At 42.1% G+C, this 25,377-nt stretch overlaps 1 protein-coding gene across 3 annotated transcripts in view; it reads right to left on the bottom strand.

The window, feature by feature from the left end:
- Positions 1 to 25,377, bottom strand: part of LOC121269880 (cell migration inducing hyaluronidase 1) — a 254,333-nt gene that overhangs the window by 119,847 nt on the left and 109,109 nt on the right. Inside the window, exons 21-24 of one of the 3 annotated variants that reach the window (XM_041174947.1) lie at positions 23,380 to 23,481; positions 15,214 to 15,374; positions 10,997 to 11,106; positions 4,856 to 5,149 (exon numbers count right to left, since the gene is read on the bottom strand). The exons of the other annotated variants lie outside the window; for them this stretch is intronic. Coding sequence (XP_041030881.1) covers positions 4,953 to 5,149; positions 10,997 to 11,106; positions 15,214 to 15,374; positions 23,380 to 23,481 — 570 coding nt within the window. The 3' untranslated portion in view covers positions 4,856 to 4,952. Of the gene's footprint in view, positions 1 to 4,855; positions 5,150 to 10,996; positions 11,107 to 15,213; positions 15,375 to 23,379; positions 23,482 to 25,377 lie in introns of those variants that run through there. 3 annotated transcript variants of the gene reach the window in all.

Here is a 25,377-nt window from a genome sequence, read left to right as displayed (position 1 = left end):
CATGTTACGCCAGTGCTGTCCTGGGGACATTATAGTGAACTTCAGGTATGGCATTAATCCAAAGGCCAGTTGTATTGACACTGTACACACTGGTTGTAAAGAGCAGGCTTTCAGTTTGTGGCCCTGTTAAAATCACCCTCTCCTTCCTCAAACAACTGCTTTACCGGGGCTCCCAATATAATTAAGGAACAGGTTGCCATTATCACACATCTATTTAATGCCTTCAAATGTGATCATCCTTTCCTTCTCAATTACAACCAGAGGGCACCAAATTAACTAAGATGTTAATCTCCCAAATTGTTCATACACAAATCATCCTTTATGGGATACAGACGGAGATCGAACACCTCTCCATTACAGCTGGAAGGTTCACAAGCACATTGTAAGGACCAAAGTTAAGATAGAGACGGGAGTAAATTAGATTGAGAGAAGGAATAGAAGAATCTGATGGTGTATGGCAGTGTGCCCAATGTGTGCAGGTTACCATTCTTATGAAATAAAGTAAGGGACACTTTGACCGTGGGGAGTTGGGTAAAGGGAGATGGTGGGCGGTGACCATAAGAATGGGGGAGCATTTCTGGTCATCATTACTGCTCCTGGTACCATCGGCAGAGTTTACATGCTCAAAAATAAAAACAAAGGGGCAAAGCCAACAGGGGACTCCCAGGCTCAGTCCTAGAAATAAGACACAAAAGGCATTCCTTAAGGGATGAGGGACAAACATTCAAAATAAGGGACAATCTGTTCAAGTATTGGACAGTTGGTCAGCCCGGATGTGTGGACTCCAGCTCTCAGTCCAGGCACCTGAGGCCTGTATCTTTTATTTTATGGGTTTGGGAACAACTGCTTTTAACTCTGTTGCCTCATAATCAAAACACCAAGATCTATCAGAGTCAGCAACTCAAGGTGTATGCAGGTTAACAGTAACACGCAATCAAAGGCCATAATCTTTGGTTTGGTCATCCCTGAAATGTAAGATTAAGGCCCTTATAGACTATGCTGCAATAACATTGGAAAAAGCCCACAGGGAACTCAGGATTGCACATTTTTATATTGCCCTTTATATGGTGGCCTGGAGTTTTTGTAGGCCGCACAGGGTTTTTTTTGGCACAATTCACCCAAAATTGGCCAAAGTGCGCAGGGCAAAGGATGGCAGACTTTGAAGGGCAGATAACGTTCACCTTGACTCCAATCTCCGTGATCTTTTGCACAAATTTAAAAAGATTGTGCTGGAACCTGGCCAAGCCCACATAACTGGTCACGCTCCCAAATCAAATTTATCACCTTGACTACATTTCCGCTAATTGTACCCAATCACAGGCCTTCAAAATGGCTCAAAAGTGAAGCTTTTTATTTTAAGTTCCAAGGACGCCAATCAGCACCTTTTAAAAGCTTTTGGTTATTTATTTTTATAATTACTAAGAAACTGACTACTGAATGCCATTCTAACTGGCAAATGATTCTGTATAGGTTTTTAAAGTTATTTTCATTATTCATAATTGGGTTGCTCACAGGTGTGGGTGAGACTGATTAAAATGCTTATTTTATGTGATAAATCATTTTCAGCCACATGAATGAAATACATCAAGGAACGTTTTTTAAAGCAAAACACATATAAAAATGCATTCTAAAATACTGTCCAATTTCATTAGCTTACTTTGCATTTGACAATATGTAAAAAGTGCTGCAATTTTGGGTGCAGTGTGTGCCCGGATTGCTGATTGCACCCAAAGCGGCAACTCTATCCTAGTATCTTTAATGTCATATGTCATCTCAAAGACATAATTGGAGATGGAGATAAAAGGAAGGGTAGACCAAAAGCTTTGTCCAAGAGGCAGGCAGTCTTAGGGGGAAAAGGAGAAGTGATGGGGGTTTAGAGAAGGAGGTTATGGGGCCTTGACAGCTAAAGACATGGTTGCCATTTGTAGGGTAAAGGGAAGAGGGGTTGCACAAGAGGCCACAGACAGAGAAATGGAGAGGTTGGGATGGGTTAGGTTGGAGGAGGTTACAGAGACAGAGAGGGCAATGTCATGAAGGGTGTAAACACCAAGAGGAGAATTTTACTTTTGTAATTTGGGGGACAAGGCACCAATGTCAGGGACAGTCTGTTTACCTTAAAGAACATTTTTAACATTGAACATAAATTTGTTTGTATAGAACGCATCCACAGACTATTAAACATCAATCATTTTGCTTAGAAATTGAATTCTAATTCAGACTGTTTGGTATAATATACTTAACAAAACACTTTAAACACAGTACTGGAATTATACATGTGACAGCAGACATCATACAGCAAAAGCAGTTGGCTCCTGATCTTTCAGCAACTACTGTAAAAATTTAAACGTGACTTTACTGTCTAAATGTAATCAGCCTGAGAAACAGTTCACAAGAAAATATGGAAGATCGCTGACCTATGAATTGGCATTAATAGATTCCCACTTGATTCTCAATGGACTGGAAACTGAGCTTTAGCTGCACTGGTTCGGGTGAACTTTATCTTAGACTATTTGCTGAGCTCCCTCTGTTAATTGGGTTTCCAGAGAATGTACTACTTCATTCTTCTCATGGTCAAGATTAAATGCTGTTACAAATTCTGAATTTTAAAAATCTGCCAAAGAAAATGCCACAGATGCAAACGTAGCCAGATTCGAATGCATTAGGGTATCCCCCTGCATTCGCCCTGGAAAAACTGGGCTGTTGTAATGTAAATAAAGAAACCCTTTAGACCGGAGTCTCTTGATCTGCCCATTCAAACTGCTGTCACATGGTGTACATGTGTTTACAGAGCTTTAATGGATTATGTGCAAAAAAAAAATAAACGTAGGAGAGCATCCAAAAGCAAATTTTTAAACAGTTTTAAAATCCAAGTTTTCAGCAGGAAGTTCCCTGCTTTTAAACAATGTCTCCAAAATCGGAAGGTGGTTATTCCATGTGGGTTTCTCGCCCACTGCCTCATCTGTTGGTCATGCTGATCGGGACATCACAGTCACGCTGCTCAGGGTGACCAGATTTTTAAAAGTCAAAACCGGGACCCGTTGAAAAGCCTTGGGAAGGTGGGGCTCCGTGATGATTGACGTGTTGGGTGACAGGCGTCTGGAGGAGGGGCAGCTGAAGGTGGGAGGGCATCTGCCGGAGTCCAGCCAGAGTTGGCAGCCCTATTCCATAGGTTGTTTAAAAGGCGGCCTCAGCAATGGAGCCATTGGTGACAAAAGAAAAGGTACGACCACTCCCTTGGAGATGTCAAAGGGGATGTTGAGCTGGGGGGATACAGGTTCGTCGCACGCAATGCAATGCGACGTGATGGGTGTGTACAGAAAGAAGGATGATCTTTCACACAGATTTTCCTCTGCAGGTCCTGTTTATATTTAACAAAAAAGGGAAAAGGTGAAAACTGGGACATTTGAACAGTTTTTCAGGAAACTGTGGAGACACAGACATTTAATGAAAAACCGAGAGTGTCCCAGCAAAACCAAGACATCTGGTTAACCTAACACTGCCCTCTGTCCCAATACTCGCAGCTGGCAAATGAGGCTTGGAGTATCGGTACTTACCCTAACCTAAGGTAAAGGTAATTCAATGTCAACAAAACACTGCATCTTCACAAGCTTAATTAAAAAAAAAGACCAAAACAATCAAAAAGAATATGGTACACGTACTGAGGGAGTCATTAAGATGGTTTGGGAAAACATGTTCTTACATAGCATGAATGGAGGTAAATAGCCACCAAGTCTAAATCACCAGCGTGCTTACTAAACATTTGCTATAAATGATGCTACTTTTACTATGAAGTTGAAAGTGAATCAATGAATATCCAGTCAAGAGCTACAGTAAAAGCTAAGCAAGCTTTTGTCTAGTTTTGCACATAAATTATTAACAAAGCTTTTCTTTTGTAATTAAATTTGGTGTGTAATGGGTTTACTTTGGAGCAAGTTACACGTTTAAGTCAACACTTAAATTGATTTATGGCTTTTTTGTGTAAATGTCTTGCAGTAGTAAGGGACTGTTCTTTGTTTTCTCCTTAATTTTAAATTTCTAACACCCAACTTTAGGTATCTGAGGACTGCAATAGAGAAAGTGATTGAAAAGCTTCGAAATAAATTTCCCCATGCAAGAAATTAATGATAACATTTGTGCAATGCTACATAGACTAACGTTATATTGGTTCTGCATTACAGTTCTGTAAGCTACACCCAATCTTTATAAGTCATGATTATAATTTATGGAGCTCTTTAAAACCAACTAGTTTTTAAGTGTCTCTATTTTCAGAAATGGGAATGTATAGTCTATAGAGACCATACTTAAATCAAACCTAATAAGGTCTATACAATAAAGCAGCTGTACTTGTACCTCATTCATTACAGCACAGAAGCCATGAATGACAGCATGAATTCAACATTATAAATCCTCAGAGGACTGTGGTACTGTTTTAGCATTACTTGCAAGCCTTGAAGTATATAACAGTTCTATTTTTCTTAATTTCTAATATTCTCATGAACAAGATGAGACTTATTCCAACATAGTCTGGATAAGAAATGTGCAAAACTGAACATTCTTTAGAAACTATAGCAATCTGTTTGCATTTTGAAAGCCACATCGAACATTTTTGCCCTCAAAGATTATCAGGCACTTGAACACTCTTCAATACATTAGTGCATGACAAATTGTGTTGTTTTATCTGATTTTAATAAACTCTTCATTCTTTAGAATTCCTACAGATGTTACTTAGTTATCTTCAATCTGTAGATGCAAGGAACAAGGTAGAACACCCAAAATAATGCACAGCCATTTCCACACTCCAAAATATCATTGAATCAAGTTAATTCACCATAAAATAAGACCATATACCCACGGCTCCCTGTACATAATATATTTATTTATAGCAATGATACAGAAATTAAAGTGGCAGCAATTCAACAGATTTTTCTCTCCTCCTTGCGGTCACTTATAGTCTAGTTTGAAGATGTTAAGTCTTGGAACAACTTTAAATCTCTCCGGTTTTCCTTGACTTTTCCGGGGCAGCCATATTCACTCAGTTTCAATGGGACATAATGCTGCAGGGAGGCAGCTAGCTGCCCAACACTGTGACTTCTAATTTTAATCCATGATGGTTTCAGTCGGCCCTTGAATCCTAGCATAGCAAAACTTCCTAAAATCAAAAAGGAATAATTCATCATTAATTTCGGTCTCTGATGAACATTTTTGCAGGCTGCACAATGGAATCTGTAGAATATTCCCACACCTCGCTTTGTCCAAACAAGCTTCTGCACACAGAAGTGTTGAAAATGTGTGTATAACAATACTAAACGAGGAGCAATATGCATCTTGGGACAGATGAGTGCCTACTGAAAAGTGTTTTCATTAAAGCAGCATAAAGATGAGGCAGATCATTCAGCCCATTTATCTGATCATTCATCATGAACTTTTCATTCCCCCATCATAGTATCCACCTGCTCTCCTGAATACTTTAAGGTTTTCACTCCCCAACTCAGAACCAGCAACAGGTATTAATCAACCTGTGATATGCTTCTGGACATCAGGCATTAATTCAGCGATTTAAACCTTTTCTGGAAAAGATACGTGAAGAACAATTAAAACTTGTAAAAAGGCAAATTAAAGACAGCAAAAGTTCTTAAAACAGCGAAATCTGTGCACAGATCAAGAACACAAGAAATAGGAGCAGGATGGCCCATCGAGTCTGCCTTGCCTTCCCTTCAATACGATCATGGCTGATCCTGGGCCTCACCTCCATTTTCCTGGCTGGTCATTGTCTCCCTTGATTATCTGAGAGGCCCAAAAATCTGTCTATCCCAGCTTTATAAATGTATTCAACAATGGAGCATCCACAACCCTCTAAGGTAGAGAGTTCCAAAGATTCACAAAATTAAAGTGATATCTCTTCATCTCTTCATCCTAAGAGCAAGGTTTTGAGGTTGTCAGGTGGGCATGGTGATGGGCCCGGGAATGGTCGGGAAATGGTCTGCCGCCCTCGATCAGGGATTAAACGCCACTGGGTCAATTAAGTCTGTACAGTAAAGAATAAAGGTCAGTGCCTCCCTGGACAGAGCTTCTGTCACCAGTTTGACGCAACTGTGGACAGCTGATAGGGAGACTCCACACAGATCCCCCACTGAGCCCTGGAAAGAGCCGGAGACATTGAAGTTGAGGGCCACTATGACCTTCAGAGCCACTGGCATGGGGTGTCCACCCACACAGTCGGAGCTGATCTCAGGCCCAATCATCTGACAAATGGAGGTCACTGTCTCCCTTGAGAGGTGGAGCCTCCTTCAGCATTGCAACTTCGACATATAGAGGTAGCTGTACTGCCACCTGTAAACCCTGGCAGCAGGACAGTGGTGTCTTCTGTGGGCCCTTCTGCCTTGGACTACCTGTTGGTCCTGCACCCCTTGTGCCTGCGCCTCTCCTCCCAAAGGTCCCTCCCCTGGAAGCGGCATTGGGACACCCGGCCTCCTCTCCCTTCTGTCCCTCTCTTCCTCCTCAGAGGAGGTGCCTCCAGAGGAGACCATGATCCCCATTACCAGGGTAAGGGAAGGCTGTCTGATACCTGGAAGGATCCACATGGTATGAATCCTCCAGGGGCCTTGGAGACACCATGGAGTCCTGAAAGGAAGCCTGGAAATGCTATGAATGAAGCCCCAGAGATGAAGCTGCCAAGTACCATAGGCCGTCAGCTGCAAACTATGTACCAAACTCCCCACCACTCACACTGGCAATGCTGCTCACGCCTGTTATCCTGCCCACGGATGAGGTTTTTGAAATTTTCAGCTGGCTGCCTACCCATTTTGCCTGTACAACAAGTGCAAAATCGCAAGGGGCAACAAAAAAAACAGTCAATTGGCTTTTAATTGGCCTTAAGTGGCCTCTTAATTAATGGCGGGCATGGGTCCGACTTCCACTCGTGCCCACTGACTGAAATATCGGGTGAATGCACGATGATGTCAGAACGCCCACCCAGTGTCATTGCACGCTGTTTTATGCCCGATCAGGTCGAGCACGTGCTCGTCCGCGGGACGCAAAATTCTGCCCTAAGTGATCAGCCGCTCATCCTGAAACTGTGCCCGTCTTCTAGATTCCCCAGTTGGGGGAAACAACGTCTCCAAGTCCACCCTATCGTGCCCCTTCAGAATTTTGAAGGCTTCAATGAGATCGCCTCTCATTCTTCTAAACTCCAGAGAACGTAAGCCCAAATTTACTCAGCCTCCCATCATAGGGCCAATCCCCTCATCCCAGGGACCAATTTAGTGATTTTTTAACAATTTTAACAAGAAAAATATTGAAATAGTCTGATAGCCCCAAGCATGCAGTGAAATCTCATTAGGTAATCAAGTCCTGCCTGACTGAGCACATAGAGGAAACTTAAGTGGGGAGGATTACAGTTCCACCAGGAACCTGTCTGATTTTCCACCCATTCATTTCAATCAGCTGTCTCCCTGTGTCAGGATTATATACGGCCCAGTGATGAAAGGTGTCAGTCCCAACATGTTTATAATCTATAATGCATTCAGAACTGGCAAGTAACGCATGCATCTGTAATTTACATACACTAGGTTTTTAATGACATAGAATTCACTAACTTATTTTGTGAGGATAATCATTTGTTTTATTGCCCATAAAATGTACAAAATAATCAGATCCAACTAATGCGTGGGAAGAAATGTTCATGTTAATATGTTGACAGATGTTACAATTTGCTGACTGATTCGAAACTTGCCAAAATTTTAGACACAAACACCGGGTTTGCGTAATTATAGTTTGGAAGCTGTGTACTTCCTTTCTGCTGCACAATTTCAAACCTTACAGAAACAAAGGGCGTGACTTCCTCAGTAGAAAATAGTAGTTCACAGCACTGAGGGCTATATTCCAGAGTTAATAACAGTTCACAGCACTGAGAGCTGTATATTTTTTCATTCATTCATGGGATGTGGGTGCCGCTGGCTGGGCCAGTATTTATTGCCCATCCCTAATTGCCCTTGAGAAGGTGGTGCTGCCTTCTTGAACCGCTGCAGCCAATGTGGTGTAGGTACACCCACAGTGCTGTTAGGAAGGATTTTGACCCAGTGACAGTGAAGGAACAGCAACATATTTCCAAATCAGGATAGTGAGTGGCTTGGGGGGGACCTTCCAGGTGGTGGTGTTCCCATGTATCTGCTGCCCTTGTCCTTCTAGATGGTAATGGTCGTGGGTTTGGAAGGTTCCACTGAAGGAAGCTTGGTGAGTTGCTGCAGTGCATCTTGTAGATGGTACACACTGCTGCCACTGTGCACTTGCAATGGAGGGAGTGAATGTTTAAGGTGGTAGATGGGGTGCCAATCAAGTGGGTTGCTTTGTCCTGGATGGTGTTGAACTTCTTGAGTGTTGTTGGAGCCACACTCTTCCAGACAAGTGCACTTCTGACTTGTGCCTTCTAAGCTGGTGGACCGGTTTTGGGGAGTCAGGAGGTGAGTTACTCTCCACAGAATTCCAAGCCTCTGACCTACTTTTGCAGCCACAGTATCTATATGGCTAGTCCAGTTCAGTTTTTGGTCAATGGTAACCCCCAGGATATTGATGGTGGGGGATTCAGCGATGGTAATGGCATTGAATGCCAGGGGGAGTTGGTTGGATTCTCTCTTATTTGAGATGGCCATTGCCGGGCACTTGTTTGGCATGAATGCTGCTTATCATTTATCAGCCCAAGCCTGAATGTTATCCTGATCTTTCTGCGTGCAGGCACAGACCACTTTGTTTTCTCAGGAATTGTGAATGGAATTGAAACTTGTGCAATCAGGGATTCTAACCTTATGTTGGAGGGAAGGTCATTGATGAAGCAGCTGAAGATGGCTGGGCCGAGGACACTACCCTGAGAAATTCCTGCAGTGACGTCCTGGGGCTGAGTTGATTGGCCTCCAACAACCACAACCATCTGACTCCAGCCAATGGAGAGGTTTCCCCTCAATTCCCATTAACATTAATTTTGCCAGGGCTCCTTGAAGACAAGCTTGATCAAATGCAGCCTTGATGTTTAGGGCAGTCGCTCTCATCTCACCTCCTGAATTCAGCTCTTTTGTCCATTTTTGAGGTCAGAAGCCGAGGGACTCCAGTGGAACACAAACAGTGTCGGTCAGCAGGTTATTGCATTTCTGACCAAAGATTTTTCTTTTGCTCCACCATCATTGAGGATGGGGATGTTTGTGAAGCCTCATCCTCTGGTTAATAGTTCAATTATCCACCATCATTCGCAACCAGATGTGGCAAGATGCAGAATTTTGAGCTGATACATTCAATCATGGGATTGTATAGCTCTGCTTATAGCATGTGCTTCTGCTGTTTAACAACGCATGTAGTTTTATGTTGGCACCTCGATTTTAGGTATGCCTGGTGCTGCTCCTGGCATGCACTCCTACACTCCTCATTAAACCAGGGTTGGTTCCCTGGTTAGATGGTAATGGTGGGGTGAGGGATATGCCAGGGTACAGGTTACAGATTGTGGTGGAATACAATTCTCCTGCTGCTAATGGCCCACAACACCTCTCTGACGCCCAGTTTTGTTCTGAAACTATCCCATTTAGCACGGTGGTAGTGCCACACAACCAGGGGGAGGCGATGGTGTAGTGGTATTGTTGCTGGACTAGGGCAACGCTCTGGGGAATTGGGTTTGAATTCTCGCCATGGCAGATGGTGGAATTTGAATTCGATAAAAATCTGGAATTAAAAGTCTGATGATGACCATGAAACCCATTGTCAATTTTTGTAAACACCAACCTGGTTCACTAATGCCCTTTAGGGAAGGAAATTTGCCGTCCTTGCCTGGCCTACATGTGACTTCAGACCCACAGCAGCGTGGTTGACTCTTAAATACCCTCTGAACAAGGATGGGCACTAAATGCTGGCCTAGCCAGCGACGCCCACTTCCCATGAATGAATAAACAAAAACATGATGGGAGGTGTCCTCAGTGTGAAGAAGGGACTTTGTCTCCACAAGGACTATGTGGTCATCAATCCTACCCATACTTTCATGGACAGACGCATCTGCAACAGGTAGATTCGTGAAGAGAAGTCAAGTAGATATTTCCCCTGCATTCTAGAATGAATACTTGTTTAAGGCACCCAATTCATGACAATCAGCTAAGGGGGCCCTTTCAGCCCCTCTAGTTAGTCTTTCCATAAAAATCTAGGATTCTCCACGAGAGCATCGAACCATCGCTTAAATGTCTCCAGGGCCTGAATTTTGTGCTCGTCATGTAAGCTCGATCGATGGGCCTGAAAGTGGACGCGATATGCATGCCCGACCACGATTGCAACTGACGCACGACTAGTTGGCCAGTTAACTAGCGGGCAGCATGAAACCCGCGCAGAGAAAGGCGCAGCGCTGCTGGGGTAGCGTGAGGAGAGGGCAGGCACCGAGGCGAGTGAGGGTGCAGGAGGGTGTTTTACACGGAGCTTCCTGAAGCTGCAGTACTGTTCCAGGGATATTTACACACAGAAAATGCCACAAACTCTCTCTAATGAGCTACAAACAACCGACAGTAGTACTCACAACCTTCATACATCTTCTGGGCACTTTATCCTGCCCTGGCTCAAGAATGGTGCAAAAACATGCAGGCCATCTGGTCAATTGGCCCATGCGACAAGTGTAAAAGTGCACGGGCCACTAAAAATCCCGGTCGATCGGGGCTTTAATTGGCTTAATTGGAACTTCAACTGTCGGCGGGAGCGCTTCCGACTCCCGCACGTGCCTGCCGGCTGCGATACGGCACAACATCGCCATGACATCGGGACCCCCGCCCAACGTTTTCTCACACGGTTTTACACTAGGCCGGGTTGGCTGGGTGTCCAACCACAGCCCATAAAAGCCTGGCCCAGGGATCTTCAGGTGAAGACTCTGTCAGATATTGATCACTTATATATTCTCCCCTTACTGTAATTAATCAGGGAAGAACGTTTCCGACCTATATTGTTCATTTTTAAAGAGAGCCAACACAATCCAAAGCATCACCTTCTCTGAGAAACTTGACTGGCCGTGCAGCACCCAGCCTCAGAAAAGCTGAAGAGACATAGTTCAGTGCCCAGCCAGAATCACCTCTTGAACAGACAAGAGTAATTGATCTGCAAATGAGAGAAACAGAAACAACAGATAAAAAACACCGACAAAGATGACAGGAATCCATTGTTAAACTGTAATAAAACATTTTTATGATGCTTTTTCCAAAACAAACTTCAGTAAGTTGTCCGAAATGATAAAGTTTCTCTAAAGTATTTGAGTGTGTGGATAAAGGAAACAGGATGGATGACACTGCACATTTGGATTATCAGCAGGCATTTGATATTTTACCACAAAAGACTTGGTACAAATATTAACACACATGGCATTAAAGAGAATTAAGCCACGTGGACAGGGAGTTGACTCAGAACCGAAATAAATGGGTTTTTGCCAGATTGGCAACATATGGAGAGTGTTGTGCTCCAGGGATCTATGCTGGAGCCAATTGTTTTCCATTTATATAAATGATTTGAACATAGAGACAAGTTTGCTCTTAATTCCAAGCTAAGGGAATGTGGTAGCCAATGAGAATGAATGCAAGAAGACACCATGGGTTAGGGGAGTGGGCAGATAGGTGGCAGACGCAGTTGAATGAATAGAAATGTGAATCTGTACATTTTGGGAAAAGGAACCATGAAAGGAAGCAAAACTCCGAACTCGGGGAAGAAACGTTTACTGGTGCATATATCTTGATCACGAAAACAGGAAAAGCTGGAAGCACAGTGGGATTTGTGGAAAGATCAGAGAGTTGCTGTCTTAGATTCATATCCTTCTTCAGAACTTAAAAGGGGTGGACAAGCAACTCAATAGAATTAGAAAAAAAAAAGGGAGGACTGTGAGGAAACAACCAAATATACAGAGGGCGATAACAAGGGATTAATTGCTGGATAATTTAAATGATTACCTCAGTCAAGACACAAAAAGGAGCATTAAAAAATTAAAGAATAAGGGACGTGTTAGTGTGTGAGGCAGTGGAAAGATTTGGGAAAATGAGAAAGATGGGAAATCTGGGGATTAGGGTTAAAAAAGGGAGCGATCGGATCGAAAATGGAAAGAAAATCTGGATTTTATATCTCATGATATATTACATATCATGAAATATATGATAGAATGCGTTAATACAATTCTGCAACATGTGGTTAGGTCCCTCTCATAGAGAAAGGGTGAGGAGAAAGTTAAATGAAGTGAGGAGATGCTCTGAGCTAGGGATTGACAAAGATAGGTACAGACAAGGAGGGACACTTGGCTCCTCTAGCTCAATCCTCCAAAGAAATTTTCCATTATCTCTTCCCCATCACAATATCAAATGACTCCAGAATTTTAGCCTCCATTTGGGGGACACGATGGCATAGTTGCAGTGTCATTGGACTAGGAATGCAGAGGTCCTGGCTAATGTTCTGGGGGCATGGGTTCAAATCCCACCATGGCAACTGGTGGAATTTGAATTCAATTAATAAATCTGGAATATAAAACTAGTCTCAGTAATGGTGACCATGACAACTATCATCGATTGTTGTTAAAATAAAATTCATCTGGTTTGCGAATGCCCTTTCTGGAAGGAAATCTTCCATCCTTTCCTGGTCTGGCCTACATTTGACTCTAGATCCACAGCAATGTGGTTGACTCTTAATTGCCCTCTGAAATAGCTGAGCAGTTCAAGGGCAATTAGGGATGGGCAACAAATGCTGGCCTTGCCAGTGATGCCAACAGCCTATGACAGGATAAAGAAAAAAAATTTACTCTACTTTAGAGACCATTCCAGATGTCGATCTCACCATGTGAAGAATGCTCAAGGATATCAGTCCTGAACTGGTTTTATATCAGTTTCTATTGTCTTGTCCTATAGTCAATAAGTTAACTAGAAATAGAGGCTCAGTGTTAACCTTTGCTTTTCCATTTTGTTTTGTGATGAAATCTGTGGTTTGCAGGACCAGTGAGGAACATGTCTGAGCCGTTGTCTGCACAGATGGTTTGGCAAATGGTTTGGTGGGTGCATTGACTTTGGTTTCATAGCTTGTATTTTGTGTGACAGTTTCTAACTGAAAGAGAATCTAAAGCTTCGGGGGAGGATTTTGCCCTTGGCGGGGGTGCTTAGCGGGGGCAGGTGGGAAGCTGACCGCCATCCGCGATCAGCACCGGACTGCGATTTTACCGTGGGTCGGCCAATTAAGGCCCACCCAGCGTGGAACGCGAGGGGCAGCGCTCAGCGCTCAGCGCTGCCTGTGCAAGTGGGGGGAGGAGGGCGAGCGGGCCTAGTGTGAACCTCACACATGCGCGTGAAAGAGCGCTTCAATCTCCCTGAGGCACGGAGCTGCTTCAGGGAAATGAAGCGATCTTTGATAAAACTTAATGCACAAAATAAAAATGTCATAAAACATGTCCTCTCATGTGACTCTGTCATATGAGCAGGGACACGTTTTTAATTCATGTGTGAAGTTTTTATTTTATTTTTATTTGCTTTAAGAAACCTCATCTATCCCGTCGACGAGGTTTCCTAAAAATTGCAAAGGACGCTTGGCGTTTTCACTGGCCCGCCAACCGTTAGGTTGGACGGGCAGCATAAATTTGACATTAATTATCTTTTTAATGGCCTTACTAGGCCTTTTAATTGTTGGCGGGCGCGCTGCTGATTCCAGAGCGTGCCAACCAAGCGGAAGATCGTGGGACTACACGATGACGTCAGGACACTCACCCAATGTCATCGCGCATCATTTTTCACTCGGCTGGGCCGGGCGCCCATCTGTCCGCCGAGCTCAATATTCTGCCCCAGGTTTCTGGGAAAGGAGGTTGTGACTTTGGATTCCTGGCTGTGACAGGTTGCTAAGGAAACAGAAGCTCTTTGAAATCAAAGGGAAAACATAGAGCCCTCAGAGATTAGACTTCAGCAGCAGAACAGTAGTCAGGTTAAGGAGAGGGTATTTGTGGAACAGTTGAAAAGAAGGAAACCTGAAGGCTGGATTTAGCAGCGGGGTCAACAAAAATAAAGTTACTGCCGCTGCTTCAGTTGCTTTGAGGAGGTCAATTAACCAAAGCTATTTTGATGAAGACCTTGCCAATGGGTCTCAGGTTGGTTGGGAGTGACTGCTGGAAGAAAATTGTATGGTTAAAGCCTGCGTGGAGATAGGAACTGGAACCCTACCTGAGGAAGACAGAGTTTTGAAGGAATTTGTGGCTGAACGTTGTGACATATGTTCAAAGGGGATTGACAGTAAATTTGGAAGATTTACGGTTTCTACTGATATAATATGGCTGTTAATTCATGTTTATGTTGATGTTGGTTAGATTGATAGTAAAGTTATAAAATGTGAAATCTTGTCCATCAATTTCTTCAGTTGGGGTCGCTCAGTAAGTTTTTTTTTAATTTATTAGTTGCCACAGAAATCATAACAGTATATTATACATCTCTGACATGTCCTGTCTCATTTGCCTTCTTTCAAGGTTGAGAAGGGCTAGGTGTTCCAATTTCCACCCATAACTCAGTCCTTTGGTACTCAGGCTCAGATTAAATTACATTATGGAGATCGATAATAGTCAGCAGAGACTGAGACAATCAACTGAAGGTCTACCATTTCCCTGATGCTAAACAGACAGGTGTTCTATTTCTCCTTGGGTTGTCTCATCAATAGAACAGAGACAGGGAAAGAGGGAACGTCTAGACCCATTAATTAACACAAAACTTAGTTTCATAGTTGTGAGGTTTCCAACTTTTGACATAATTATACTTTCTAATTTTGCAAGCTCCATGAAGCTAAGTGTTTTGTTTAAGGCACCAGTTTAGCAAGCTTTTTGTGCACTAAAAAGAATGTTAGTCAAGTCTGTTTTTCTGAAAAAGGTTACTGATTTTTTTCTTCCCTGCTCTTTTATGGTTTTTCTGGTCTATTCACCATGCCAGGCCCCAGGAGAAAGCTCTCCATTCTATGGCCAGCCAATGAGCCATGGGCCATTTAGTTCCTACATACAGAGCTTAAACAATCTCCCTATATCTTCCACTGCCTCAAACTCAGGCTCTCTTAATACGGGGACTACAAAGGTTCCTGTTCTTCCTGTACAGCTAGTCTCAGTCCCTGTCTTAGAAGACGAGAAATGATCTTTCATCTATCCCAATTATCGTGACTGTTTTCACAATGACAGTTGGTATTTTATGGAAAATAGATAATTGTCCATCTGCTTACCTTTCGCGAATGGTTGACTGGATGTAATTAGCAATGGAGTCAGCCACCTGCAGAGCATGAGCTGTGTCAAAATATTGCCTGCTCAAAATATCTCCAGAACATGCATCTACCGTGACAAAAAACAACCCTGCTTTTTCTGACAGGAAGACTTCATCATTCACCTACAGGAACAGAACGGCAATTCTGTAAGAAAGCAAATTCTTAAAATTCTCAAAAATAAAATCCAAAATGGAATTCTCCAGTGGAATACAACAAAAGGACTACCATTTCAGTTACGTTTGGAAAACCCAATCTGATTGGGTTAGTTTGGCCAACCAAACTCCTAATTGGTTGAAAAACAATTAATTATCGAAAAAAAATTTTTCATCAGTCACAATGCTAAGATGATTGTTATGGTGGTGTAGTTACCAGATGAATGATCCAGAGAAAGAAGGAGGAGGGGGAGCTCTGATGTTTAATATTTTTTCAGTCATGACCTCAAATGCCACTCCCATGCCTATCAGCTTTACCCAAATGAATGCAAGCATACCGGCTATTAGTATAGAAAAGCACAGCTAGCAGCCAATGACAGTTAAAAGGAAGGAAAAGGAAGGCATGATAAAAAGTCAAAACAATGTGTTTATGTCCCTCCGACATGCCTCTTCACTACCCCTCCCATGCAGAAGCTTCCAAACCATCCTTCTATCTTTCATCTTCCATCCTCTCATATATGTCCCAACTGCCCTTGATTCCCCAAACAGCTCCCTATGACCTCCCCCCAACAGAGCAGAAAGGCCAGTGAAACAAGCCTGTCTGACAATTGGTCTCATTCTCCAACAACACTTTACTGATTCATAACAAAATGAAAATGCATCCCCCACGTGCGTTAGTCAAAGAGGAAAAAGTGCAGGGATTGTGTTAGGGAAGGTTCCACTGTTAAGATGGTGATATTCAGATCTGTTTTTTGGCCAGTGAGGTATTATGCTGTAATACAACTCCAAAGCAGTCTGTTGTAAAATGGGTCATTTAACACGCAGCTGCTTCTTTCTGTATGTCAATTCTAGAAAACTAATGACGTGCTTATATTACAGAATGTCTGCAAATAAAAACAAACTTCTGTAATTAGATTGAGCTCTCGGAGCTGTGGATCTAAACTCATTCTTATTGTGAATCGCAACTGTCCAAGAAACATGAAGTGTGACTTCATTTCTGGCTGTTATACATCTGCTGGTTGCTGGAAAAGCTTCAGAGCTGCTGGCAAGCACCCAGCTTGTTCATAGTCAGGAAAAGATAGAACATGGCAGCATCGACTGCTGTGGCATGGCTGTCTCCAGAGATGACAGCAAACAACCACATTGTCAGACAGTCCTGGTGCCTCAGGCAGTCCTAGAAATAAAAGGGACAGTGGCAGCATGGATATTAAGTTGGCTGAGTGACAGGAAACAGACAGTGGTGGTGAATAGATGTTTTTTTGGATTGGAGGGCAGTATATAGTACGGTTCCCCAGATGTTCCTATTCAGACCACCCGCTTTTCTTGATTTATATTAATGACCTTGGCTTGGGTGTGCAGGGCACAATTTTAAAATTTGCAGATAACCAAAAATAACTTGGAAGTATCGTAAACTGTAAGGAGGATAGTGACATGGCTTCAAGAGGACATAGACAAGTTGGTGGCATGGGTAGACATGTGGCAGATGACCCATAATGCTGAGAAGTGTGAAGTGACACATTTTGGGAGGAAGACATGGAGAAGCAATATAAACTAAAGCATACAAGGTGCAGGACCAGAGTGTCCTAGGGGTATATGTGCACAAACTATTGAAATTATTGGGGTAGGGCAGGTTGAGAAAGTGTTTAATATATGGAATATATATATATATATATATATATATAAAATATATTCCATATGGAACACTGGGCTTTATAACTAGCGGCATTGAGTAAATAAAAGGAGATTATGGCAAACATTTATAAGTGCTTTGCCTTTTAAAAATAACTTATTTTTATTTATAAACCCTGGTTTGGCCTCAAATGGAATATTGTGTCTATTTCTGGGCACCGCTCTTTAGGCAGAATGTGAAGGCTTTAGAGAGGGTGCAGAAAAGATTTACAAAAATGCTTCAAGCAATGAATCACTTCAGTTACCTGGATAGATTGGAGAAGCCTGGCTGTTCTCCTTAAAGAAAAGAAGGTTGAGAGGAGATTTGACAGAGGTGTTCAAAATCATGAGGAGTCTGAACAGAGTAGATAGGGAGAAACTGTTTCCATTGGTGGAAAGTTGGGGAACCAACCAATTTAAGTTAATTAGCAATATTAGGAAAAATATTTTGTGCAGAGAATGGTTTGGATCTGGAATGCACTGCCTGAGAGTATGGTGGAGGCAGAGTCAATTGTGGCTTTGAATTGTGAATTGGATAATTACCTGAACAGAAAAAAATTGTAGGACTACAGGAAAAAGGTGGGCTTGGCCTAAATAGCCAAGTGGTTATGGTACTGGGTTTGTTAACCCTAAGATCAAGAGTTCAGATCTCACAATGGCAAACTATGAAACAATGTAACTTCATCTGAAACAGATGGAAACGGGTTTGTACTCGAAAGAGTTACAGGAAAAAGGTGGATGAGTGGCATAAGATGAGTTGCTCTTTGCAGAGAGCTGACATGGACACAACTAACCAAATGACTCCTTCTGTGCTGTAACCTATGATTCTATGATACCCCCAGGTAGTTCCATTCAGTTCCCCGGTATTATATGAAAAATGCAAGGTAACAAATTTCTCTACTACCTGGAATGTACCTATCTCTGTAACAATTGAGGACGGTACATTCTATATCCCATGCTGGCTCCTCCACTGGTTCCATGGAAACACTGAATCTACCCTCTAAAGAGGCAATCAACTTATGCTCTGAAAATTGTACTTTGCCCAGAACTGGAGATGGCCACACATTGAATTAAAGATATAGTCGGATCAAGGGTTATGGTAGACCTTCTATTTGTCCAAGTCATTGATCCAATGGGGCCTCATTTTACAGATGTGGAGGTTGGGTTGATGACTCTGCTGTCTGCCAGGAGCCTCAAAGGACAAATCAGTAATTTGGACATGCACTGCCCATGATTTTGTAACTAAATTGGCATCATGTGCCAACATTTCAGTTTTTCACTGTTGGCAGATGAGACCCTCCTGGCAAGGTCAGCTGGTAAAATGGTCCCTTCAGCATTCAGAATTGCAATGTTCACAAATACAATTAAATTAAAATTTGAGAAAAGTCTATCTTGCACTGGGTTTTATTTTCCCTTCTGCCTTGTACTGGTTTTCCTGTACCTCCCAGTGTGTGGTGATGTTAACCGTTACTGGTAATATTAATTGGGTATTATTGGTTTTGGTCACTGATTACATATCATTGCTGATCAAGCATGCTGTATGTATATATATATATAACAGGCAGATAATCCAATATCTCCTGGTCTAAACTATTGCCACAAGTTACCATTACCCCCACTGCCTCCGAATCAGTGAGTACCTACATTTGCTAATGCACCCAGCAGTTTGGGAATTGACATCAGTTCATTAAAGAGGAAATAAAAAAGCTGGTATTAGTAGAGGTGAGCATGAACAGGACTGACTGTTGTTAGGAGCCAACTGATTCACTAGCGTCCCAACTGGGGATGAAACTAGCCATCTTTATCCAATCTGGTCCATATGACTCCAGTCCCACACCATGGTTGACTCTTAAATGCCTTCTGAAATGGCTTAACAAGCTACTCTGTCATATCACAGGGATGGGTAATATATGGGTGCAACACCCAATAGCCACAAGGAAGTTTGTGAGTGTATGGCCTGAGTGTCTCTCTCTCCCCATGTGGGGATGCATCTGGCCATGACCCTCCCCTTCAGCACTTGTACAATCAGTACTTCTGAATCTAGAGTATCGTAGACACCAATATGCATTCTGCCTCTCAGCAGTATAGCACCCTGACAATGCATTGTGTCCAACTTCTATTCTGCAGTGTAGAAGAAAATCAATATGATTCCAACGATTAAAATCCAGCATACAGCTCAACTAGTTAGGATGCAGTTAATGACACTTGGAAGTAGCTTCAAGAAATTAGTTGCTTTCAAGTTGAAGAGTATTTCAACACATAAAGTGACAACAGCTTACATTGCCCTGTTATAAACCATCACAGTAGATGCATACATGGAGATTCTGAAAATACTGCACTTAGTCAACTATGTATTGCTAAATCAGACTTTCAAAAGGAATCTCAAGATAACCAGTTGATGGCATGTGTAATATAAAATCAACATTAATTATTGGGGTTAGCTGTAAGCTATTTGGGGAAAGTTGCTTTATTCTGAATTGCTGACACACTAAATGGAGAAAAATGAAAGGGAACTCAACTGAATTAGCAAGTGTGACTAAATTGGGAAAATATTACAGAACTTAAATGGAACCACAAAAGTATAAAGCACAGAAGAAAGCCACTCAGTTTATCACGTCTGTGTTGGCTCGTTGTTACAGCGATCTAAAATTAATCCCCTGCCATGTAATAATCCAAAACTGAGCCCCAGCCATGCTCTTTCCCCAAAGCCTTGTATCAATTCAAAACTAATCCCACTGCCCTGCACCAATCCAAAACTAATCCCACTGCCCTGACTTCTCCGCAGTGCCACGTCTTCCACTATTAAAACGTTTTATCCAATTTTCCCTTCCTCTTAAAAGATTCAATGGTCTCTAACTCAACCACACCCTTTGGCAAAACATTCCATGTTGCAACAAATCTTTGTTGAAATAAAATCTTGCTCTTTGCATTTTCTGATTCTTTAGCCTCTTGTACACATATTTTAAAGCACAGTGCTGCAGGAAATAGCAGTCGATTGCTTTTTAATACGGCACCAACTAAAGGGCTTAGCTCTCTGCCTTGGTCCATTATTGTATCAGCCTTCAACGCAGCATTGATTTTTCAACTGTCCTTATGTGCTCGTTACATGGTCAGCTTATAAATCTCATTTTCTTGAAACTTGTTCCCTCTTCTATCCTTTTGCTGTCACCAGAAATGTCCACCAGGTATGACTCCCTGAGGAATCTTCAATCTGCTTCGTTCCCCTGCAGATACTGGAAGTCATAATGAGGCATCTTCTGATGTCAGGGCTTTTCCATTGTACTGTACTAGAATCACAAAGTATAACTGAAGCAGTTTTGTTCCAGAATGATACAGAAGGTGCTGTTGTAGGGAATCATCAAATGAGTGTCTCACACATATTTCCACAATAAGAGAATTCTCCTTGGCGACAGAGTTCAAGGGTTTGGAGGTGTTGTCCATCTTAACTATTTTTCTGCTTTACTGAGAAGGAATTAATCTGGTTGGCTGGTATGGAAATGGGTCATTTATTGTTTTAACCATTGGTCTTTCCATTACTGATTTAGTTTTGATCCTCCCATTTATTCATTGAGAAACTATCATAATTGCCCCTGACCTTTGGGTACTTCTGGTAATAATGGGCTGGATTTTACGCTCTCCTGCCAGTGGGTCTGAGGGTGGCAGCGGGCGGCGGGGGGGGGGGGGGGGGGGGGGGGGGGGGGCAGTGGTGGTGGGGGCATTGTAAAATTCAGCAGGTAGCTTTCTTGCCACCAGTTGCCCACCCCCTGAAATTTTATGGGGGTTTGAGGGAGGTTTTGGATCTATTGAGGCCTTTAAGTGGATTCTATAAAGTAGATAAACAGAACCTATTTGGAGCAGTCGAGAACAATGGGAAACAATCTTAAAATTAGGTCTAGGTCATTTAGGAGTGAAATCAGGAAGCACTTTTTCCACACAAAGGGTTATAGAATCTTGGAACTTACTCCTCCAAAAATGGAGTAATTTTTACTCGAAATTTCTAATCGAAATTTTCAAAACTAAGATTGGCTGATTTTTTATTAGGTCAAAGGGTCAAGCAATGAGCAGAAAAGGTAGGTAAATAAAGTTGAGATACAGATCAGGCATGCTCTAACTGAATGGCAAAAGTTCTCAATAATGGGATGACCTCCTCCTGTTCCTATACTTGTCTTATGGTGTAAGAGCAAATGCTGGTTAATAGCAGCAGTATTATTTTATTCAAAAATGCTTCTTTATAGTTTCCATCTGTTTCACTCCTTTCCTCCAGCACTGAACGTTTATAAAGCTCTGGTTAGGTTACAGCTGGAGTTTTGTGTCCAGTTCTATTATCCACATTTTAGGAAGAATGTGAGGGCCCCTGAGTGAGTGCAGAGGAGATTTTCCAGAATGGTTCCAAGAATGAGGAATTTTAGCTACAAGGTTAGGTCAGAGAAGCTGGGGTTGTTCTCCCTGGAGCAAAGGAGATTGAGGGGAGATTTGACAGTGGTGCACAAGATTATAACAGGTTTGGATAAGGCAGAGAAAAAAGGTTGTTCCCATTGGCTGATGGAAAAGGACTTAGGGGCATAGGTATAAAGTTTTGGGCAGGAGATGCAAGGGGGCTGTATTTTTTTTTTACACAGCACGTGGTAGTGACCTCGAACTTGCTGCCTATGAGGGTGGTAGAAGCAGAGATGATCAGTGATTTCAAAAGGAAATTGGATGAGCACTGGAGGGTTACTTGCAGGGTTGACTCTATGACACTCCCACTCCTAGTTCTCCTACAACCAGCACCACCCCACCCCACCAACCCTGCATTGTTACCCTCTATTTATCATCAATTAGCATACTCCCTTCTGACCTTAATGGCGCAAACAACTAACAAATGACCTTGGGTCAAACTCGGGACATGTGTAATAAATCATGTAAAGAATCTTTCTGGAAGATCGGAGGAATTCTGCTACAATATGATTGGCTGTTGGCTCATGGGAAATTAAAGCTTTCAGGCCGCAATGGGAAACCTGTCATTGGAATTCTTGGATGCAGCATCCGTCCTTTCAAACACATCCTGAATTTAGCTGGACCATCCTATAAGTGCAGCCCGGAGAAGATTCTCTGCCCACAACTCAACTGAGCAGGAGAGGAATCAGATCAGCATCAACTAATCAGGATTTTTGGATGTGCTCAGTTGAAATGATAAAGCACAGCCTCTGAAACACCAGCACCATACCGTGCACTGTAGTAGCATTCATAACCGCTTAACATCACAACATGTACACAAAATTAAGTCATAATTATATTATAGAAATTGTACATATATAGTGCAGTTCCTGACCCTCAGGGCATCCTACAGGGCTTTGCATCCATTGATGTCCTGTTGAAGTGCAATCACTGTTGTAGGAAATTTGGTACACACAGCAAGATCCCGCAAACAGAAGTGAAATAAATGATCAGCTCATCCATTTTTAATGACATCAGTTGAGGGGTAAATGAGTCAGGGCACAGGGATCAAGTCCCCTGCTCTGCATCAAAATAGAGCCACTGGACCCATTACATCCATGTGAGAGAGCAGATGGGGATTCAGTTTAACATCTCATCCAAAAAATGTAAGAGAACACGATCAGTAAATGATTAATTCTACCACTTGTCATTGTCAACAGATTACTAAAAATAAATGTGTGTGCTCAAACATCTAGGTTTGTAATCATGGCTGGAATTTCTGCAGCAGTTTCCCAGCTTTCCAGGAGAATTCTGCAGGGGTTTCTGAGTTCATATCTGTTATTAATTTGCACAGATAAAATATGTGTCCTCCAAACTTTTGCCTTTATTTGTTCTTGAGATGTGGACAATGGTGGCAAGGTAGCATTAATTGCCCATCCCTTGTTGCCTTGAGGGCATTATGAGTCAATCACACAGAGTGGGCCCAGTCTGTGTGGCAGGTTGCCTATCCTTGAATCAGCCCGCCAATTACTGGATGTATTAACCTCAGCTCCCCAGATGTCCCTGATGGGATTCAAACTCACAAGCCAATCTAATACCCTAACCACTAGACAAACATACCCTCATCGTTCCTTCCCTTTATCCCAAAATGTGGATTGTTGTCGAATCCTAGATCCTGTTGAACATCTTTTCGTTATTAATGAGTGGCATCCACGATATTAAATGAATTCAGATTAAAAAACAAAAACAGCCCTTTACTTATATTGATGTGCTTAATTCTGTATCAAAATGCTTTGACGAAATAATTAAATGAAATTCAAGAGGATTGTCCCTTAAAGTTCTAATGAGAAGAAACAGTCAAATTTAACATTAACCAACTTACTGCTGTTACCTTAATGAAAGAGAATTTATGTTCATTTTGTATGTCTCCTCTACTCTGTGACTGTATCTGGATTCTGATGTACAATCTGTGTGGATCACTTGTGATAGCAACCTGGGATACAAAAGAGATTTATTAAATATCATCAAATCCAAAGCAAACCAGGAACTACAGAGGCTCATGTATAATGATTTCTGGCACATTTCACAGGCAACATCAACTAAACTCAAAACTTTTACTTTTCTCAGGACGCTCGGGCATCTCCTGTAGTGCTGTCCATAGTCAGCTAGAGGATAAGGTCTATTATGCAGTGGTTTGGCATTTGTTATAATGGTGGAATTTAATGCCCTCCCTCAATGCAAGTTTTGTGGAGGGACGTCAACAGAATGCAAACTAGTTTGTGAAGTCAAAACCAAGACACAGAGCTTCTCTTTACTGAGAGAGTTTATTGACTTTATTCATACTTTCCTCTAACACTCAGTGTCCCAGCTACCTACTATTTATATGTGCTCAAAGTACTTAACTAACCATGCCCTTCATCTGTGTATCTTAACATATAAACAATAAAATTAGCACACTATTGACAGATTCCCCTTTCTTTCTTTAAACAATAAAGTTTATAACACAAAAAGTTTAAAAAAAAGAATTTTTTCCCCACATTTCGTATAACCCATTATAATACAAGACATTCCTCCTCTAAGAATTCCAACAATTTCTTCAAGCAAGTATTCCTTTTTGTAAAACAGTCCAATAATTGGTGACTTGTGCCAACTCATTTTATCTTGGAGATCTGTTTTCTCTCTCATATTTCTCTTATGTTAGCAAGGTCAATCCTTAATCTTTTCTCAGTCACACTCTTTGTTGTTATATACATCAATCCATAAAGAACAGTTGTCCACATAACACTCAATAGGCAAACTTTTCACAGAATGCCCCTTGTATAGGATTTCCCTCAAAATGTTTGACAAGTAAAGTCCCATAGCTATCATTTCGACTAGAGCCAGTGTTTCTGTAGCCAAGGTATTTTTAACTAACGTTTTTATTTTCTTCACTTCCCAGACCAATGGACAACATTTGCTATTCTTTGCTATCAAGAATATGATAAACTCTGCTCATTTAGATTATCCATCTGGGAGATTAGCATATGAAGCATTGCTAAAAATGACTAACTTCATACCTTCTGGATCACCCAAGACTGGAAACTTGAGTGTGCATTTCTCTGAATTTAATTTCCTTACTGTTTTATTTGCTCTCTGTCTTGTGCCTAAGACACGAAAGAGATCATAAACTGTTTATATCAAACCTTATCTTTTTACTTATTTAAAAAGTGGACATTGCTGAACCAAAAGATGGCTGCTACAGGTCACATGATTCACAAGTTTGCTACAGTTTCTGGAAATTTCCAACAGCAGTTACAGGACGAAAGGTCAACCCTCATCCTCGTGGAATCTCACACCCCTCATTATGAGGACACATTACAATCAACAAAACCAGGACCAGCAGATGATCTTTCTCCCCAGCCTGGTCCAATAACAAAAGGAGAGCCAACAAAACTCATTATACCTGCAGAGGCGTTAAAAGCCAACATCTATCTCTTAAAGCGAACAATGGATTTTGACCAGATGTATAGCAACTGCTTGTTAGCCTGCAACCGGCCTATTAAAAGGCAACATCATAAGGCCTTTGGAAAGTTTTAATATTACAATTCTAGACTCGCAGCTCAGTCTGCTGTTTAAACTCCAGCCTACAAACATCAAAGCAGGACTCCAGGCTGACCAACGCCCTGCATCAAGTCTAAGCCTCCTTGGAGACTGTTTCTCTGGAAGATTCCTACCAGTGCCTACTGATCAGACCAAGTCTCTGTATACCAACCCCTCTCGCTGCTCTCATGCCCACATGTCTGTCCTTGGCCTGCTGCAATGTTCCAGTGAAGCTCAACACAAACTGGAGGAACGGCACCTCATCTTCTGATTATGCACTTTACAGCCTTCCAGACTTAACATTGAGTTC

This window comes from Carcharodon carcharias, chromosome 26 (assembly GCF_017639515.1).
Source record: "Carcharodon carcharias isolate sCarCar2 chromosome 26, sCarCar2.pri, whole genome shotgun sequence".
Taxonomy (NCBI): domain Eukaryota; kingdom Metazoa; phylum Chordata; class Chondrichthyes; order Lamniformes; family Lamnidae; genus Carcharodon; species Carcharodon carcharias.
Note: the sequence above shows the minus strand (reverse complement) of the source record. Positions and strands in the feature narration are given on the sequence as shown.